We start from the raw sequence: 22,191 nt of genomic DNA, 5'->3' as shown, positions 1-22,191 counted from the left end.
TTCATGGATTGACTGATTGATTGATTGGCATTTGATTTTTGATTTTTTTTTTCAACATCAGAGGATTTTTCTGCGTTGGAGTTAGTCTATTATTTAAAAAACTCAAAACAAAATCGTGGATTATTATTGGGAGTCGAGGATTTTTTCGGAAGTGCGTCTTTAATGAGGATATATATATTTTTTTCTTCTTTTTTTTTACAGTTAGCATACGGCTTCGTTTACGGATCCGGAGAGGGGAATTCAACCTTTTGTAAGGTGGAAATATTAGTCGTATTGGACCCTAACTCATCTCGAGTCCAATATGAAGTCTGTCACTGTGTGGGTGTGCGCTTACGTCTTTCTCCTGCTCTTAGGTGAGAAGTGAAATATGATAAGAATATGTAGAATTGTGTTTAAATTTGAATTATGTGGCTCATAGAGATTCATTTTGACATCAGTAATTATTGCCAAGGTGCATTTTCTGCTATGTGTCCACTTGTATCATACAGGAGTTGTTTGAATGCACGAGGTTCATTCTGATTTGTATTTATTATTATTTGTGGTCAAATACTGACGGGCGTTCATGTTATGCCATGATTCAGTTTAATAGTTAACCCTTGCTACTAACAGAAGTTGGTATATGTGCATCACTTATATTGGATACATTCAACAAGCAGAGCTTCCACAGTAGGAGTAAACACCTCATTACTGGAATATTATTTGGTCAGTAAAAGGAACATCTCTGAGGTCATTTCAGTTACACCCTTGTGTTTGGTTTATTAGGAAAAATTCCATCATTATCATCAAACTCCTCATCCTCACCGATATCTTCATCATCAGCACACGTACCATCGTCCTCAAACGATACGACAGTGCTTCAGATAAAATCATCTGACTGATGAAATATTTGAACTTCATGTTACTCTTCTCTTACCCGTTGCTCTCGGAGCGCAGTGCTCAACATTACCACAAGGGGTCTCTCTTGTCATTTCACCAGAACTATCTCTACTTTGGTCTGAATCTTGACTCGTGTCGAACGACAGCACCTGAGTTCTGCTCTGTGGATCACTGTTTACTCATTGCAAGCTGTAATGTTGTGGTTACCTAGATGGAAATCCAGTGTAGTTCACATTTTTTTAGGTGAGATAATTAGATACACTTCAATGATCATGTCTTCCTTTAATTATGTTTAATATGGGTTCGGAGCCTTTAGATGCCCTAAATTAAGTAGAGATAAGCACATCTAAATCACTGAATATTAATTCAATGAGACATAACCTGACCACATGGAGACTAATGTATTAGACTAATGTGAACCCTGAAGAATGTAAACTGTTTTGCTAAATGATATCTTGGCATGTATGGGCATGGCATAGGCCATCAAACCTGTTTATATGTCAAACAACTACAACAACAATAAAAGCAGGTTTATGATATGTGCTTGCACTTGCAGAAACATATACCAACACAAAATCTCTCACACATTAATTTGCCATTTCTGAGCCCAATTGTCTCTTGTCATCCCGCCTCTGTCCCCCGGTCCCTATCTAGATAAGGCAGCAAGTTCCTGGGATGGTCCCTCAGCTTTGTCCGTGTCCATGGCTAATGATTCTCCAGGATCTCCAGGCACAGGGTCTGGTCCCGGAGCTCAGCCAGAATGGGTGGACTGCATCCAGGCCAGTGACATGTGTAACCAGAACCCTTATTGCAGCTCCCGGTACCGGGTGATGCGCCAGTGTCTTGTGGGCAAGGAGAAGGAAGCCATGCTGGACAACAACAGGGAGTGCCAGGCGGCCTTGGAAGTGCTGCTGGTTAGTCCTCTGTATGACTGCCGCTGCAAGAGGGGCATGAAGAAGGAGCTGCAGTGTCTGCAGAACTACTGGACTATCCACATGGGACTCACTGAAGGTAGGAGGCAAATGGTTTCAGGATTAACTGTGTCACAAAATAAATTCACATCACATCATGTTTAACTGTGTGGCAATTTCAGGGCCTGTAGTATAATGGCACCTCTTTAAGTCATGTAGTTATACAAATACCAATGTTTTCTCTTGAAATTAGCACTTGCTTCTTTCATGTGTCCACCAGTCAGTCATTTGTTTCCTTCTGTATTCCCTCTTTGATCATGTTTAATTTATTTATTACTAAATATATGATGTACAATCATGCATTGCTGCAGTAGTCTAGAAATGGATGTTCAACACACCTCTATTGATATTATTGTATAAGACTTAGTGTGTTCTTTAGGATTATAACATTTATTTTAAATGAATGTTCCGATCTCAAGTAACAGTGTACTTTCCGGACAAGAAGGATGTACACCACACCCATTGTTTATGCCCTATTCCCTGATGCCCTCTTACAGTGATACCCAGAAGCCCATGATGAAAAATATATGCTTTCCTACTTTCCTCACCCTCTCGATGGTAATGGAGCTATAATGGGATTACATTAGGTAGACCTGTTATGGCAGTCTTATTGGTTTTCACCGAAAGTGTTCCATATTACCATGTAATTAGGTTACAATCGTATAGATCAGTGGCCCTTATGTGTCCACTTGTGCAGGACGTAAAATAGCACTCTTGTTGTAACATTGTAACCCTCAGGTTTTTACATTGCAATACATTTAGAGATCATAAAGCAGCCTCCTTGAACTGACTCTTGGCCCATCTTTAAGGATCAAAAGCATGCAGTGTTTCATATGGAGACACATCTGACAGAATCTGAGCTGAAAAGAGATGCAGTGCCCTGGGGGCCGCCAAGGGGGTCCTGTCCCCAAAGTGACATTTCTCCCTGCTCGTACACGTGGCCGAAGTTTCTGTGACTGATAACAAGTAGCATGCCATGTAAACATGGAGGACATAATATGTTCAGCTGTTTTGACACGTGGGGTAATGGTGGTAACGTTGCGAAGTCTCCAAGCTCTGAGCATTTGGGTCTTTTGTGTGGTGATCCGAGAAGTGATCTGCCAGGCGGACTGCTCATAGCACCAGCTACACTTCATCAGACTGATGGCAGCAGAGGGTCCCTGACATGAGTTCAAGGGAAATGTAATGACATGCATGCTCCCCAGGCCTTCAGTCTCTCTCCCTGTCTTTCTCTTTGTTTACAACACTTTCCCCTTCGCAATGATCTCTCTGTTCTCCCTCTATGTCTCGTTCTCCTTCCCCAAACAAACAGCCATATCAGTCAAAGTGTTTGTGTTTGAATGCATCATGCAAGTTGTCTTGCTGTCAGGGATAGAGACCTCCTGTGCTTGCAGCATGCCCTTTACAGAGCTTGTATTTCTTAATGAATAAATGCCTCTCAGCTCTGTCCTGTTTTGGCCCTTTCGCCCTTGGAGATAAAACCCGCTTTAACACAAACGAAAAGCTCTTATAGTGCAGCTTTAATCTAATCACGATCCATTGTGCAGTCAAGCAGGCTTTTGTTAACTGGAAACAATCTATGTACAACATCCATCTCTGGAAACAAACACAAAGGTCCGAATCCCAACACACCCTCTTGAAGTGCTGCTACGCCACTTTTAAAATGATTTGTGGACAAATCACAAAGGTTTTGATGTAGTTTGTTGGGTTAGATAATGCGTAATGTAGCTTTGAAAGTCTTATTTTACTCATGTTAATGTGGAGAGATTAAAAGCCCAAGAGTATGCCAGAGAGAGAAATAAGAAAAGTGAGGAGCTTTGGATTAAAAGAAGAGTAGAGTTAGAGAAGGTGAAGGGACAAAGCTGACTAAATGACAAACAGATGAGGGTAGAGATTATTATTAAAGATGATACATTTAACTAATGTCATTAACTCATTATGAAAAGTAATATCTGGTGACTTTTATAGACAAACATATTCACCTCAGGCAAGGTTACCTTATTTAGTCCCTATACTCATATTCTTTACTTCTAAAAACCAAGTGAAGCTATTGTAACAGTAGATAATAGTAGATAAAAAAGAGTGGACAAACACAGTAAATGTCTATTTTGATTACCTTAGTTCAATAAAGGGCATGTTTGTTTAGTTTTTTTTGTCAGAGGAAATTTTTGTTTTGGCTTCATGAATTTAAAATGTTAATAAAAATATACAGTTGAGCTTGGATGCCCATATTAACTGTTAGGGTTTGTCTTCAAGACTGGACTTTATCAACAGTAAGCACCATGTGAATCAGGGCTTTACGTCATGTAAAGAACAGCAAAGATTCAAAACAACCATAGAAATATCTACTTCTGACATCCAGCTTAAATAAGCAGCTAAACTAAACTAAAGCAACGAGTTCTCATAGATTTATTTTAACGAATGCATTGTTTTTGTATTTGTGGGGTTGAGGATAAAAATGGAAAATATTAATAATTTGGTGATAATAATGCAGAATAGATAATAGGCTCAAGACAGGAGGGTAATTGAACAATGATTCAAAATGCTGAAGGGCAGGAGGGATGTAACCTTGTATGTAAGATTGTAATCATTGCCAAATCAGAACACCATCAGCCATCAGCATCAATTGCCCCCCCCCTACCTCCCCCCGCCCTTAGATGATATGACGTCAGCAGGTGTGATGATTGCCAGCGAAAAGTTCTGTGCTATATAAATGAATTACAGATTAAAGTAGATGTTGTGCAAGCTTGAGACCATTGTTTTTTCTTGTGAGACTTGTGACTTTAAAAAAGTGACTGAAAGGGAATCTTTCCTAAGTTAAGTCAAACCATACAACCATACAATGCCCTGGTGGAAAGGCCCTCAAGCTGCACTGTGTCCTGTAACTGTACATTACATTTGTCTTCGCAAACAAGGTATGGACACTTAGGAGCATCACAAGTGTCTCCAGTTACATAAGTCCAGTGAGAGGCCTGAATCTTTGAAAGGTGTTTCTAAATTGACACTTTGTGTGGTGAAACAATGCATTGCTGCTGAGAAAACCCTCTACAGTACAGACTACGGCCTCAATACCGTCATCAAGTGTTGCATCAAAACACATTAGCGGTGTGACTCCACAGCTATGATGTGGGGTTGGATTTCCACTTGACCGCTATACTTTAGGCTATACTGTACTCCCCCGATTGGCTTAAAACCCGGAGGCTGGTGTTATTGTTACATCTTGCGATGTCTTTGAGCCAACAGCAACGGTGCTAATGATGACCTGTTAATTGTGTTTTCCAAACGAAAAAATGCCAAATGATTTCAATGCGTCAATGCAGCCGTCCTTGATGGATAATGGGTGGTTTCTGCTCTGAATGGGATTCAGTTGGTGTGAGGCAATGAGGTCTAGCAGTTTGAATCTATAAAAGAAGTAATTACTGCGAAAGAAACATTGGCTGCTACACACAGCAATATTGTATAGGTAGCTGCGGTTCTATTTCAATTGTGCCCTATATGTGGATATAACCTTGCAGTAATGCAGTAATTTAAACGATAAGTTCCACACCTCTAACGTACATTGTTTTATAGTCTCAGCTATGAAACCAAGGCCAAGTAGGAATCAAAGTTCTTTGGGGGGGACCTTTCAGAGTAGTTTAATTAGCTCAGCCACTTTTCATTGCAGAGAGAGAAAGGAAAGCTCCACCAGTGCTCCGCACCAATCTGTTCCAGTTCATTGTGGGAGAAGACTGTATCGTTACATGCAATGACGAGAATACCAGACAATTTTGCGGCTTGATTTATTTTCTCCATTTTCATGAACGGCAGCAATGCAAAGGTCACCCTCTGAATATATCACCACATCATGCTAACACCACAAGTTGGCCCCCTACTGCTGTGGAAAGTTGACTGCAGTCCACTGCTCCTTAATAACTAAGGATGGGTCAAATGCAGAGAAGAATTTCCCCACGGGGATCAATAAAAGTGTAACTTTCTTTTTTTTTCTTTCCATGAAATGGACAGTGTAAGAATAATGTGCACATCATGATAGATTTAGGCAGGGAGGAAGAGAAATGGGGAGAGTGTGAGAGAGAGCACAGGAGGTGAGGAGAGGAAGGTATAGATGAATGATAAAAGGGAGAGAAAATGTAAGAGAGAGACAGAGTAAACCGTAGAATGAGTGAGCGAGAGGAAGAAAGAGAGAGTCATGGGGGGAAACATAGAGGAGGGGGAGTTACAAAGGTACACAGTATTCCTGGGTGAAACCATCATTACTATGAGCAATGGTAGCAGTCACCAGCCATTACCTTAGCCATCCACTGTCATAAGCAGAACATTTTCCAGCCTGCCCCGCATGTCAAGGGATAGGGGAAGCAGGCTCCTGCATGCTGAATATGTCCTTTCTGCTTTCGCCCTCCCATCGCTGGAGACCCAGCCGGCACTCAATAGGTGGCTACTTCATCATCAGAGGAAGGGACCTGTCGATGGCTCCTGGATGTGATCAATAAAGTCGTTCAGAGCTTGCCCCTCCTCGCCCGTTTCATCCCTCCTCCCCTTTTATCTTTCGTCCCAAAATGTGAAAAGGATCACTAAAATATGATGAAAAAAAAGGGCCCTGTTTGTCCTCGTAAATCTGTCTAATGATTTTCTACCCTGTAAGGTGAAGTGCCCGAGATCACTCCCATTCACTATAAAGCTGTATAGTTTGATAGTGCGACTGAAATGAGGGCCAGGTAGCTGGGTTTAGATCAGCCTTTTATTGTGGAGTGAGTTCTCAGGCTCTCTATCAGAGGGCAGAGTGAGTGACGGCTCATTCTGCTCAGTGAATACTGTCATGATGTGGGCATTAACTCACTCCTGGCTGGAAGGTTCATAGCCGTACTGAATAAATGTACGTTGCAGAAGTCAGTAGCTGTCATCACAGCATGGCTACTTCTATTTTTCTTGCTCTCTGTTGTTTACTATCTGCATTATTAATTTAAGCTGAAGTTTTTCAAAGCACACCAAGTCAAACACATTTTTATATATTTAGATTCATTATTTGGGTTGTTATCCTTCAGTTAACAATACAGCAGCTAATAATGTTTACAGTAATTACTTAGATGATAAATATTGTCTGTTTAAGATTTACAAAATCCAAAGTTATAGCATTTTCTATTCACTCCTATTGATATAAAATGTAAGATATTGAGCAGAAGCTGATATATTGGGCTGCACCCCTGCTGCCTGTTTTTTATGTTTTTTAATCTCCCCAATATGTTGCTATGCCATAAAGATGAAAGCTGTTTTTACAAAAGTTTTGCAGGATTTACACCATATTTAACATTTAGTACCTGACACCAGGTATTAAAATGCTGATTTAGGGAAGCGCTTGTTTAACTATTCCTATTAACATTACATTCACATAGCCAAAGGCATGAAGGAAAATTTCAGCACTCATTTCCTCAGCTGTGTTTGCCCACCACGCCTCGCTGGACTGGAATTGTGACTTGAAATATTATTCTGAGCTAATCCAATATTCTATTTGTATGGTTTGGAATTGAGTTTAAAATGTCAATATCTCTTCAAACGCTGAGCCGGTGACAAAATGTATGCTTCAACGCGTGTTCTGTTAAGCACAATTTGAAGAAAGATGCATTTGTATTATCACTTTACTTTATCTTGTTTTTGTTGAAAGAATAATGGGAGGAAGTCAATAGGAAAGATTATTGCATTTATCTTAATGTAATAAAAATGTCAATTCCCATATTCCAGTGTTCTCTTCGATACATTTATATAGAATAAAAGAGTGCTTTGAGAAGTGCTTTGAGAAGTGCTTTCAAGAGGAAAGTGATCTGGCTAGCCTGATGTCCACTGACAGCTCATTTGCAGACTTTGGGAGCTCTGACAGCAAAGGCTTGGTCACCTTTTGTTGCCAGCCGAGTTTGTGCAATAACCAGCAGGGCTCTGCAAAGGACCTCCGGCTGTGCTCCAGGCTGCTCAGGCTGTGCTAAGTTGTCTTTGTATGTAATTAATACGAGAACAGAACAGTAGCAATATATTGTTACAATAAGTAAAATTTTCCTAACATTTCCTGCAGCAAAAAAGGGAACAACATGAAATCAATATTAAACAGGAACAAAATCAGTATAGGGAACCTTTAAAACCCCAAAACAAGGGGAATGACATTTATTCAAATTGACTTGGCTTCTAGCCATAAACGGTTTGCCGAGAAAATCGCTAAAGATTCCATAGGGCAGTCTCCATCACCCCAAGAGTTGAGCTTCATTGATAATACATATGAAAAGGATGAGTGATTGTGCCCAGCGGCTTCATAAAACCCCTGATGGCAAAGCAGAGGACTGTGAATCCAAGTATTCCTCTCTTGCTGTGACTCGGGAAAGGCCTGCATGTCTGTCTGAGCTATGCCGGTCATACTGTCAGGGCCAATTAAGTCAAACGGAGGCTTAATTACAGCGATAAGTTGTTGCCCTGGGGCTAAAAACATCATATCACTAAACAGCTGGGAAGGATTATCTATTATGAATGCATAATTTGGACCAGGATGACTGTCAAAGAGCACCATTTTTTTTCAAGTACAACAAGGCCTCCTGCTGTGGGGTTTGTGGGTGTGTGTGATTGTAGTGTGTTTTGCAGGTTTACGATTCTGCACGGCTTGTAACATTCATGTAAATAAGCTTTTAATATTAATTAACTATAGCTGCTATAGCTAACTGGGTTGACGTTAATGTTTTATAGAATCACCACTGTACAATTTTACTTTTTAAATGTAATGTGCTTGTCCACTGTTTACATTATTATGCAGTGTCCCAACACTGGAAGGAGCTGCCTGATCAAAATGCTACGCAACCTCATTTGTTTTGCTTTTGGTAAAAGACAGGGCACCCTTTATTCCATGTACAGAACAAACTGTCCTTAGTGTAGTGGAAGAACACTTTTCTTAAGGAATATTTGCCACTTGAAGTACACAATGACTGTGTCTTCTTCTGAAATAGACATGGGAGTACGTTTTAGATAGTTGTTTGCAGAGTAAGTGGTAGTCTTGAACTCCTGAAAGGCTTCCAAAGCACTATAGCTTCTGTAGGTAATTGTTGCAATTAGAATCACTGAGAGATCTCGAATCCGGCAGCATCTCCAGTCCCTTTCTCTCTGGACAGAACTGTTACATGAGCGTAGATGTGGGCGATGCAAAAGCAACTGGAAAACAATAAAGACAAAGATAAACTTTCAAATAAATGTATGTGCAGACCCATCTTTCAATACACAAACAAAACAAGATAACAAGGACGGCACAAGTAGTACACTCAAAACTTGGAGGATTTAGGTCATTTTCTCTAAGCCTCTCTGTCACCCTTTATGTGTTTCTCCTTTCTCCCCTCCATCTGTGTCCTGTCTCCATTTTCCTCTCCTCCGTGTCTCCAATCTACTCTTTTTTTTTTTTTCAAACACACATACAATTCTCAATGGTGCCACGTGTCAATAGCTATATGCTCAGAGAATGGCCAGCTGAGTTGTTCCAGCTTGTTGTGATTGTCAATATTTTTTAAAAGGGGAGATGTAGAACAAGTCATAAATAAATGACTCTTGTACACAAGTCTATGGTTGGTTTTCTCTGTGGACAAATTATGATATAAAATTCCCTTTAGTTATTCCCTTTTCCTCTAATTATCTCACTTTAGTCATTCCTTTTTACCGTGTTCCAGTATGTACATTTTTAGTGAGGTATCAACACATATCTGATGTTATTACGGAATATTTGATGATTCAATATGTTTACCGGATACATGAATAACACTGAACTCCACACACACACACACACACACACACACACACACACACACACACACACACACAAACACACACAGACAGAAACCAATATCTTCTTATGGTAAAATAAAGCTGAAACGTTGAAAGCAAATGGGATGTTTTAGTTGTCATGACTACCTGAGTGACACTGTCCTCGGTTCTCAGTGGTGCTATGTACTGTTCATGTAACTAATTCAGCTGTGAAAGTGCATTGAAGTCAAAGACGGGTTTGTAATTGCAATTGTAGTTACATACATTTCAAAGTAAAATAAAAAGAAAGACAACATTTTCTTTTAATCCTTTTAGAAAGCATCCAAGTAGGATGTCGATAAACAAAATGTACTTTATATATTGATTGGATCTACTGAGCAGCGCAATCTTATACTGACAGGTTTTTAGATTTTCTCATTTGTAGCAGCGGGCCTCCAAACCTTCCTCACAACACCCTCGCTGTGTTTCTGTTGGGATGAGAATGCAAAGCTATTACACACTGGAGGGTTTGTCTCAATCACACCGAATGGCTATGAATTTTAAATGCAGGATTAGGGCCTACAGAGAAGCAGGCACATGGGAGAGACTCAGTCAGTTGAGTGCTAATTTGATTTTAATTTTTTCTTCTTTTTTTTTTTTACAAACAGCTCTGGCAACATTGTTAGCAGGGAAGATGCATTGCTCGTGTTTTAGTCTTTCGGCTATGATCATAATGAACATCCTGTTTTCCATATGAAAAAAGCAACAACTAACTGCTCATAGCGAGAGTCAGTTGTTGGTCAGCCAGTCCAATACATAGAAATGACATACAAATCTAATTTAATACAGTGTTTCCATGAGGAACATGAACTAAATTGCCTTTCTGTTTGAGTGTGTTCTTTCAGAGGGAGATGAATTCTCGCACATTGCTAAATTTGCTATACATGGATGGATTATTGAAACACAAAGTTTAGTGCCAAAAGCTTGACCTGCAGGTGAGTGTTTGAGCACAGTAATTCATTTGATGGGGCATGACCTTCAAAAGTCGTCCCCGTCTAGAATGCATTCCATTTTCTGTTCTTTGGAAATGCTCAAATGCTCTACGCTGCTTGAAAGGTAACGTTGTCCATTTGATTGATAATTAATCTTACCTTTGTTTCAGGTGGAGACATGGATGACTCATCCCCGTATGAACCTGTAGCACCAAACCGACACCCTGATGCGTTTCGCTTGGCCTCCATCTCTTCAGGTATCACAGGTTTGATTTGAACTCAACTCTTCGGGGTTTATCATGCAAGTGGAAATATTATGAAAATATGCATTCTGGAGATGGTGAAATGGAGGTTTTGGTGATAAATAACAGCGTGTCGATCTTTCCGCACTGGCATTCCACCAGTCAACTGTCCTGAATGAATTGGGTGCTTTTCATTTGATCTTTCTTGGGATTTACAATGATTGTTGTGATGTAAACCATATACTCTCACTGTATTACCCCACATTTTCCCAGCTATCGATTTAGCTTTCAGTTTGATTTCCTATTTGGTTTACTAATTAAACAGCCCAGCACTCATCAGGGGAGCTATAGCCTGCTATTTAATTTACTGGCTATTGCAGTCATGTGATCACTAATCAATGCAGATCTTATTATAAAACACAGCCATTATGGTCAATGCAGTGCTGAGGAGCAAGTTATACAATAGGTGTGATGGGACACACGGACGACGCCTGTCCATTGCCAGAGCCACAGGCTACAGTCACTTCAACATTCAATCGTTTTCTTTCATCCTGTACTGACAGAAATTTCCAGAGGATGTTCTCTTCTATTTTTTGTTTTTGTTTGCCAAACGCAATCTACAAACACTGAAGCCAACTCATTTCCCTTTCTTTTGGCTGATGTATTTTGCTTTGTTTTATAACTGGGAGGTACAAGTAAGACAAGCTATTTTGAATAATCCCCATAGCTTGAAATCAGCAATGTATCTCTTGTTTTTGAAAATGCGACTGTTTGATATTTTGAAAGAAGGAGAGTATCAAGATAAATATTGAAAAAGTGCAGGCTTTGATTATTTTTGAGTTTTGAGAAAACTACCATTCCTGATTTAAGTGCATATTCATCTAGACAGCATTTAGAAAGCACGTTCTTCTTCCAATGCTGCAAAATCCTCAACATTTTGTATTTGAGCTGTTTAGAAGCTGCATCTGGATTTGAGATCTGCACCAAAATATGTATAGTTAACGATCATGCTGATTATGTTATGGTTTGTCTCTGACCCCAAGCGCACGACAACAGCAAGGTTTAGTTTCTAGCCGAACACACGGCGTAGTTATTGAGCACAACAAGTCGCTTTAGAAAAGAAACACAAAAAACTCAGTGTCCCCTTAGTCCACGGTTGATCGAACATCAAACCCCAAAAAATCCAAGAAAATACTCCACACAAAAAAAGTCAGCAAAGGACACGAGGGAAAGTTCAGTGACGACACAAGGCGGAAAGTCCACAGACATCATGGCACGAACTCGCAACGTCAGCACAGACAGTCCTGATCTTTATCCCCCGAATACAACGAGCTGACGAGCTGCAGCCGTGGGACGAGCTGAGTGGCTTCAGGTGTGAGTTGGAGCGCCCCTGGCTTGTTCCCCGCCTCCAAGCCCGTAGCTCCCTGGCAGCGCTCTGAGGTACCGGGTGTCACTGTGTTAACGGGCTGAGGAGGGAGTCCGGCTGGCTGAGTCCTGACAGATTAATGATTGGTGTTCTTAGAGATTTATACAAGGATACATTTTCAAGTTAGTAAGACTCATGACCGCTGAGTTATGATCATTTTAATCTATCCATGTTGCTGGAGTTATAGCATTGAAATGCCATTAAATATTGCAAAGATTATTCAGAACCAAAACATGTATGTGCTCCCATCATTTAAATATAGCTGGAGTCCCACCATGGGCTTGAGAAATATGGCCATATGCCAAATAGACTTTAAATGATGAAGCAAGCAGCATTATTTAAAAAAAAGTATGCAATATCAAAACACGGGAAACACATGTTCATCCTAAATTGGGTTATAAACCAAATTTTTTAGAAACTTTGTGGTTTAAAAAACTAAACTAAGATATTTGAAATCTGTGTAATATGCATGGATATGATCCACTTCAGGATTAGTGAGTGGAAATGTAAAGTACTTTCTAAATGGTGTTGTTGGTGTATGTTTATTACTTTTGAGATGCCCTGCTCACAAACATTCAAGCGAGATAATAATCAAAGTACAGACACAAATGGATAAGTAATTACGCGCTTGTTTTATGAAAATAATTCTCCTTTTCGATAACTAAACCACCTAAAAGTATTAATAATCCCATCTAAAAATGTTAAACTGCATAGAGACCTGGGGAATATATGATATCTGGTTGGTTGATGAGGACAGGGGAATGTATACTCTCCAAGAGGAAAGGTAGGAAATTGAAAAATAATCTCTCATACTTTAAAAGTTGTTGTCTGGAAAGAAGATAAGGGACATAAATTGTGATCGAAATGAAAAAGAATTATATGCTACTGCATGGACTCACGCATTCTCGCTCTGAAGTTTAAATTAAACTGAACATATGGACACTCAGTTTCTGCATTGCCCCAAGTGATAACTGCAAAACTATTTCACACAGGCTTCTCCTTTTAATGGGACTGTCTCATTTTTGCATATCTTCAAACTGAAAATTAGCATGCACTGTTCACACAGTGTGGTCCGTCCCTTAAATGTGGGCAGAGGATACCCTTCCGTTATCACAATACCTGCTTCGTCCTGTCCTCGCTGGCACTATGCACCTGCGTCAGCAGTGTTTCATCACTCAATGTTCAGCACAGTTGCATCAAGGGCCGACTGGAGTGTCCTCGTCGACATCATTTCCATTAGCTTCTTTGCTTCTTTGATAGTAGTGAGGCCCAGTGGGGTCTCTGGTGCCACCATCTCTCACCACCTAAGGGTGAGGGTGATAGTAGGTGTATTATGTGTTGTGACAAAGCGGACTGCCTTCAGTGTCACAAAAGAAACAAGAAACAAACAATCAACATGTGACTACTGTCGTTTTTCTTCTCGCACTAACTAGTTACTAACTTTGAGAAGCTGGTTGAATGAGCCAGCGAGTTTACTGGGTTGTGTGAACAATTCTTACGGTCCTGTTTCTCTGGTTTAGAGGCACAGACAATTATGTATTCCAGAAAGCAGCTCTATGAGGGCAGCAGGTTCTCCATATAACTGCTTCAAACGGATACACATAGTTTGCGCTGGGCTCGCCACTGGGTTCAGCGCACATTGCTTCACTCTGCGATCAAAGTTTAACCAGATTTTTAAAAAGCTGTTGTGGCACCACGCAACCCTTGGAAATAATGGGTTTCAGTGCAACGGAGCCCAATAGGCTTCGCTATCAACAGGAAGAAAGTTGTTCCCCATCTTATGCAAGAAGTGCAGTGTCAGAAAGATTCTTCCACCTTTTGGCCCACTGTCACAAGGTTTGATGCTGCACACCTGCCCACCTGTCTACATTCTGCTTTAGCAGTCTGGTTATTGCTGGGCGTTGCTCTCTCCTGTGCCCTGTGACTCTTAATCGCTATGTCATGCTGTCAGTGTCAGGGCAGAGGGCATGGTTATCTGATAGATGATGGCGATGATAGATGGAAAGAGAGTAAAGGTTATATAGGGAAGCAAACATGTGATTAGGACAATACTGAAAGCTAGCTGGAAGTGAGTTCTGGTTACCAGCTAGTGGGAAAAAAAGGGTTTTAAGGGATTGCTCTTGACAGCTACAATGTGCTAGTATAATCAGTTCCCACAACTAGTAACACTTAGCCCGAAATATGATAATGGTTAAGTGTTGTAGATGTATAGCTCTCTTAACACATGTAGGCAGGGCTTTGTAGCAAGTCACCCTTGTTAAACCTTACAGCTGCCATAATCACATTCTGACACCAGAAATATCCTTAAAGAGCAATGTATTAGCTCAACATCCCTTTTTACTGCAAACATAACTGTTACATATATCAGATAAAAAGTGAGTGAGACACGGAGAGAAAGAAAGATAATGTTGATGAACGTGGTCTTTAGTTATTTGCAATAATCAATAAGACATCAAAAAGCATTGAGTAACTACATCCACTAGGACCAAGTAAGCTACATTTGCTTCTGTAAGACCTGCAAATAAAATATGAGATTTGGAGGTCAGAATCATCAGCCTGGGACAGCAAGGTATATATGCACACCCAGTAAATCTGATAGGGTAGAAGATACTGCTTTCCATCGCAGGGCACTCCCAGTACGTATGCATGGATGAGACCACAAGGCAAAGGCTACATGGATAACAGATTGCAGAGGGTATAAGATTTGTAAGGTAATGTTTTCTGGGAGTAAGGTCAAATTGTATCAAATTTAATTGAATAAGTTTGTGATTATGATTTTTAGATGTGCGGTCCAAGTTGTCCCAGACAGCAAGCCAAGCCAACCACAAGAGTTTGGTAAGAACAGGGTTTCCAACTTGGAGACTAAACCACTTCTGAACACCCATGCTCAATATAACATGATGTAACAATCTCATGGGTGTTTAAAGAATGGCCCCAGGGTACAACATAAGCATGGATACCGCTATTGCTCTAATGGGGAAATGAAAAAGGGAGTCTTCCAGTAAGAAGAGAAAAAATATGGAAAAAGTGACTGTGTTTCACTTTAACTGGGAGTGAGTAGCTTCCTCTACAGTGTGCCAAGTTGATAACAGGAAATAGATTATGGGGCCCAGTTTAGATTTGGACCGTTTAGGAGACATATTAAAGTAATACTAGTTATTGTAAACAATGAGGAGAGGCTACCATTTCCTCTGAAGCCAGTCATGAAACGGATGCATTGAGATCCAACCAGATTGGTAACAGGCACCATGTAATTAAAAATTCATTAAGAAATTTGGGACAGAAAGTCCTCCTTCCTGACTGCCACATTGCAGGGTTGACAGTTTGAGGCGAGGAGGCTTGCCCCTCTGAGATGCTGAAGTAAACGTTTAGCCAGTAAAATATCCATGCTTGTGGGGAAATTGGGAAAAGTAACTTTTTTCATGTCAGTTTACACCCTATTTAAGATGCACTGGAAGTTTTTAACTCTAGTGGAGCACACGGTGGGGATGACATCTACATACGTGAAGTACTTCATCACTGGAATGTGAGGTGGGAGAGAGAAGAGAGAAGGTCTGTAGTAATGACTTATACCATTTGATCTAAATTCTTTGAAATTATACACGACTTGGGGAATGTATTGTAGGTATTATCGTCAACATTTACTTTACTATTAGTATGAAAAGAACCAATAAATGCCACCTCTGTTATACAGCAACACGACATGTAATCCTAAAGACCTCAGAAAAATGAAAAGATTAATGCACAAAATATGCCTTGCAGCCATTGTAGTGAGTGATTGATCAAAAGAAAGACAAATAATAGATATCCTTAGTATCTGTGTCTGAACAGTACTATCAAAATATATTATTGCAGCAAAGGATGCATGTAAAGTCTGCTTCACAACCCAGGATTAGCAATAACAGTATTGTAACAAACATTAGCACCTCAGTACAATATTATTGTATTTGTTTTTTATTACTACTGCGCAGAGTTGCCCTTTACCACCATTTATCAACATATCTATAATTATTTCTTAGTCTTTAAGCCTAAAACAGGTCCAATCCAGAGCGTCAAGACTGTATTTGCCAATCCTGTAGTACAAATTGTATTTCTTTCCAGTTACTGCAGTAATTTTGTCAAAAGAGAGACACAAAAATGTATTCTGGCATGCTCCGACCAGTTCATAAAAACACCTATTGTCAAGGGTGAACTCCTGACTACCTCCTCATTACATGTCTTTTTTTTTTTTTACTTGACTTGACATTGAGGGACTCCTACAGTAACAGTATTGTTTTCAGTGAAAAGCTTAGCTACATAGGGCATATTTAGCCTTGCAAAAAGAAATACTCACTCATGTAACTCATGAACAATCTTCATCAACAAATGATAAAGTGTGAGTGAGTATTTCCCACAGGAAATCTATTGATAAACAGTTCTCGACCCCAAACCCCTTTAGTTGCTATAAGAATTGTGCGCAACAATTAATATTAATGCATATTTTCCCTGCTCTAATGAAATTGGACAAAACGCCAGTGGGAATCTAACAAAATCAAACAAAACGATGAAGCGGGGAGATGCTACAAGAAGGCACATGTGTCTTGCTTACAATCCCACACCTGCCAATGACAGACACCTCCCCACCCCCAGTTTATAGTTCAGAAAATAAATTACATCTGTTGCCTGATGTGCTCATGCTCGTTTGTTTGATGAATGCAGAAACCTTTTTCTGCAACTTATTTTCTGTAATAATCGATCCATTGTTTTTGGACTAGGAATTATCAGAAACTTGACTTACTCACAGTCCAAAAGTCAAAGATATTCAGTTGTGATGGAAAACAAAAAAGCAGCAAGTCATCACACTCAAATGCTGGAAACAATGCATAACCGTTGTTTTCATAGTTTCAAGGCAGGGATGCTGTACAATCAATAGCCTAATCAATAAGACATGTGTGAAGCATGTGGAGGAGAATTCTTCCTCCACAATGCAACAAAACCCAAATAATTGATGCCCAGATGAATTCTATATGACATACAGTATGCCAAGATATCATTAACTGTAATTGTTAATATGCTCCACGTGAAATATATTCTGTTCTCTTGACCCAACGCTGAGCTAATTAACTTATTAGGAACCGAGGGCAGCATAGCATCCTGCATTCAAGGTTCCCTCCAGGAATTAAGTTTAACATCCCAGTTAGACCTTCTAACTCCCAGCACTAAGCCTCTCACCTCTTTGCTCAATGTGCCCACCATCCAATTAAACCCAGAAAGCTGTTTCTACAGCTAGGGGAAAAAAGGACCAGTGAAACATCCGTGCTCAGCATGCTGTTAGTGTGTTTGACATTTTGACATTGCCCTCATAACAATTACTATTACTTAGGCAAGCACTAAGATCTTTATTTCCATCCGTTCAGTCAGGTTTTTTGGTTATTAGGGGTCGGAGTGTATCTTTGCCTGTGCTTGTTTGTGCAAGATTGGTTTTGTGTATTATTGTGATTGTGGCTGTGTGTATTAATATTACTTTGTTTACATGCTTCATTATTCCGTGTGAATTTTCTAATCAGTTTCCAGGCCTTGCTTGCCTCTGTGGGTCAGCAATGAGAGTTGTTGTTCGAAGCTCACTCACCAGAGACCCTTTGTTGGAGTCAGCATTTTTCTAACAAGTTTGCATTAAACAAGAGGGAATAATCCACAGAACATGTTTGTTAGTATTTTTAGATACTCTCTACTTGCACAGTGATAATGAACACAGAAGCAGTTTGTTGATATTATGTAGGCTCACCACCACACACATCCTGATTATTTCACTACATTCTGCATTATTGCCAGTGACGGTTGACGGAGCTAAACAGCATGCATATTAAAACTGAGGAGGCTCATGCTTTGAATTTCACCAGAGGAAGCTCAACTTGAAGACAGACGTTCATAAACAGCTCAAGTATTTAGAAGTGTGTTTACAATGATTTAAAATTCCTTTGGACAGCCCTCTCCCACCTCTGCACACACATTTTTCTATTCTCACATACAAATATTTGTCATCTCTCATCCTCTCTATCTGCCCTCACTCTCTCATCCGCTACACTGGTTAATTTTGCGGCAATAATTTCATGCTGAGAGGTAACATTCAAATGATCCCTCAGAACAGAAGACTTGACGAGTTCCGCCGGTCTTCCTCTGATGACGTCTATACGTTGCTCAATAGAGATTAGTGAGATGACTTTGTAGATCCAGTGCACCCTCTTCAACCCCTCTGGAAACCCCATAGCGACCCAAAGTACAGAGCTAATGACTGATGAGCCCTTTGACACAGAAATGCTTGACATGCTCCTCGGGGTCCGGACTAAACACTTCCCTAACAAGCTCTCTCACGCTCACCCAGGGCCGTATTAAATTCAAACTTTGGCACCTTTCCTAATTACTGAGAACATACCCGGAGCCAAGAGCCTCTTCCTAACCTGGGCTGAACTCCCCTCTGCAAAGCAGTGTCCCTTGAGTATGGGATGATATATGAAATGCAGAATTCAAATTAGGCTGACTGAGAGCAATTACCGGGGAAAGAAGATCCCTTACTCTTTGGGAAGAAAGCATCAAAATCCAAGATACAGAGTACATTTACGTTTTTATCCACTTCCTCTCATTCACACGTGCCCTGTCCACCTCCCTTGCCTCTCTCCTTTGCGTTATTATCCCTCTTTCTCTTTTCTCACTGGAACACAGGCCTTATGTAGTTTATCCCCGCCTATCTCCCTATAGGTGTCATCTATCTCACATTTTTACCTCTGCTTTTTTTTCTTTTCACGCTCTCTATTCCATCGCCTCTCTTTCTGTCTCTCCCTGTTTGTATTATAAGTGAGGAAAGAATAAATGGTTATTTCCACTACATTGCCATCAGTGGGGTCTAATTTATGATACCCATAGAGTAAAGAGCCCTATTAAAAGCCTATTTACAGTCAAATGACGGGATCTCCAAAAGCGATGCTTTAACTGTTGTTGACATCTACTAAACAGTTATGAGATCGCATTTCTTTCGCGGCACACAAGGTAGTTGGGAGTAAACAACCTAAGACCAAGCACCATTTTAAACTGTTTTTGTGAATTCATGTGTTGTATTACCCAAATGAATATGTCGCATTATGCTTCATGCACACATTAAACATATCTGCAAATATTCATTTAAGTTTACTTGGCAGCAAACAGGTGCTAACATATAACACGAAAAACATTATTAATGATTTTTCCTGCCCTTAATGACACTGATGTGCTGTGTTTAATACCTCCATTAATCAATCAACGAGGACACCTGCCCATTTATCTGTTCATTCATACAGTCAGTGCCTCGCTTACTCATTAATGTATAGGACAACAGTCAGCAAGGTACGATGAGAGACATGCTCATATCATCACAACTATTGTGGTGCTATGAGTTTATGATTGCACTGCTGATGGGCTGGGTTAATTATTCCGAGGCTTTCGGCTGTATTAATTGAAAGCTCTCCAGCATGTCTCTCTAAGTGGCTGACCAATCTGTTAGTTTGTGTCCTCTTATTTCATCTCTCCATCCGTCATGATCAGCTGCTGCAATCAACTGCTCAAGTCTCCTCTCCCCTCTTAAAGCTTTTTCCATTTTTGTACTCGTATCATTAGCCTATCAACCCCTTTCTCCTCGCATTATAGCAGAATATGTTTGCTGAAAACCTTCATTGTAATGCACTTGGAAAAATCAATTATAACACTGCAAAACAATAGTGCACATTTCCCCTCCCATCTTTCTGCTTCCTTCCTCTTCTCCACATACGTTTGCTATCATCCTGTTTGTATGTAAGCATGTCGGAGCCATCGAGTGGGCTTTGTGTGTTATGTTCGCCCCAGGACATCTTTTTGGGTTGAGCACAGAATTCAATCTCAGCTCCCCAATCAGAGGTAGTAAAAACCTGTCCATCCCTCAAAAGAGGCTTCAGCCCTGCTTGGTCAGATAAATCTTTGTAGCTCATCCTTCTCCTATTTTCTTTTTATCCTGGACCCCCCAGTGGCCCACATCAGAGCCCGCAGATGGCCAGGGGAGATTTAGGATCTGCAATCCATCACTGTAACGTAGCCTGAACACTGGACAGCCGCTCCGCTAGCCTCCCTCCAGCTGGACCTCACTGCCCCTCTTCATGCCCGCTTCAGCCAAGCATGGCCCACTTTAGTACAACTTGGCCCCGCTTCGGCCACTTCATGCGGCGCCAAAGTCAGCTATTTTTTTGATGCTCGTTGAACCAACATCACCAAAGCTGCTCCTTCTTGACAATGTCGACTAATTGTCTCACATCCTTTTTTGTTTGTTACTGTCGCATAAATACATGATCTGAGCACATTTCTGTCTGCCTTACACTAACAAGACTGAGCTTGCAATGCTACCAGACATCTGCTGTGGATCATTTATCTGTTCCCCTCAGAGAGTGCAACAATTAACAAGTTAAATTACTGATACAATGATGTCTTATTCTGATAGGAGTCATGAAAGTTAATGCTCTTATTCTTCGAACAAAGAAGGGAAGGTTCTCCCGTGGCGGCCTGTGGCAAACATTTAAAAAAAAGAGAACTATTTTGAACACTTACATCTGTTGAATGTAGCCTATGTATCATATGCCTGCTACATTTGACCTCCTTAAGCTAAATGAAATCCCTGGTTAACAGAAAGAAAAGTTTAAATGTGCTTTCATCTCTGTGATGAGGTCCAGATATTCTTCTGTGGCAGTGAGTTTCCTTTTATCTGATGTGATCAAAAACCACAAAGTCATTAATTTGGGGGGTTTGCTTATTTTTTATCCCCCAGTTGTGATGTGATCTGTTCTATGTATCCCCATTTCTAGGATTGATAATGTGAGATACACCACTTGGAAACAACCCAGAATCTCTCAAATAAATGGTCTTTTTCCTGCTCCCTGCTTTGCTGTCTGATAGACACAGAGTGAGATTGGTTCTGTTGAATAAGAGATGAATCTTTCTGGGTGTCACCATACCGCTACGACCTCTGAAATATCATTATCTACAGGGGAGGGAGGTTAACGTCTCTAATAAAGCCGGAATACAAGAGAGGGGTGCCACAAGTGAACATGATCCTGCTTTATTAGCGGTATATCTCAGGAAAGAGTGTGTTATCGTACTGCCACTGTGGTATATGAAGTATCTCAAAACGCCTAATGACATAATCTGTTTGCAACAAATATGATGTGTAGCCAGAGGGGTAATTGCAATGTTTCACTTTGTGATTACACAGGAGAAAATCTAACTTAATCTTGTACTTGAACCAGTCTTTGCCTAGTCCTTGAGCATGTGTTGGGCAGATGTTACAGTATTTAGTGTTGTTTCCCACCAACCAGTGTTCACATCAATAAGTGCTCTTGTCAATATTTTCCCAAGGACTCTTGTTCGCTTTACAAGCCGTCCCATTTAACTAATTCAAATATCTTGTGTGATTGTTTTAGCGGTGTTTTCCTTACATTTTAGTCATAGAAAACATTTTATAATAATTAGCACATGAATACAATCAAGGCAACTCGCTACGACAACTTGATAATGTTATATTATAATCACATCATATTATCACCTGGAAGTGAATAATTTATAAATATACAATTTGAAATCATTGCTTAATTCATTCATATTTCACTCAAGGTCTGAAACATACTGAATCAATAATTCAGTCAGAGTGGATGTTGGATAGCTGCAGGCATCCCTCCTGTGTTGGATGATATTGAAGAGTCTCCTCCAGCGTTCAACTCTAACATTTGCAATGAACTCCCCGATGGTTAGATTTGCGAGGATTATTGTTTTATTTGTTGATCGTACGTTGCAGCTGAGCCGACAGCAAACTCAGAACTAAATCAATGATGTTGAGTCAGAGGATCAATGGAAGTATTTGTGTCAAACTGTTGGGATTGTATTTCATCCAGGTTGTGTTT

The 22,191-nt window shown here is 40.2% G+C and overlaps 1 protein-coding gene across 1 annotated transcript in view; it reads left to right on the top strand.

The window, feature by feature from the left end:
- Positions 1-285: 285 nt before the first annotated feature.
- LOC117736372 (GDNF family receptor alpha-2-like) overlaps positions 286-22,191 on the top strand; it is a 41,179-nt gene continuing 19,273 nt past the window's right edge. Inside the window, 3 exon segments of the mRNA XM_034541671.1 lie at positions 286-353; positions 1,531-1,887; positions 10,765-10,851. Of these exon segments, the coding sequence (XP_034397562.1) occupies positions 302-353; positions 1,531-1,887; positions 10,765-10,851 (496 nt within the window). The 5' untranslated portion in view covers positions 286-301.

Source organism: Cyclopterus lumpus, chromosome 9 (assembly GCF_009769545.1).
Source record: "Cyclopterus lumpus isolate fCycLum1 chromosome 9, fCycLum1.pri, whole genome shotgun sequence".
In the NCBI taxonomy this organism is placed as follows: domain Eukaryota; kingdom Metazoa; phylum Chordata; class Actinopteri; order Perciformes; family Cyclopteridae; genus Cyclopterus; species Cyclopterus lumpus.
The sequence above is the reverse complement of the archived record's forward strand: the minus strand, read 5'-3'. Positions and strand labels throughout refer to the sequence as shown.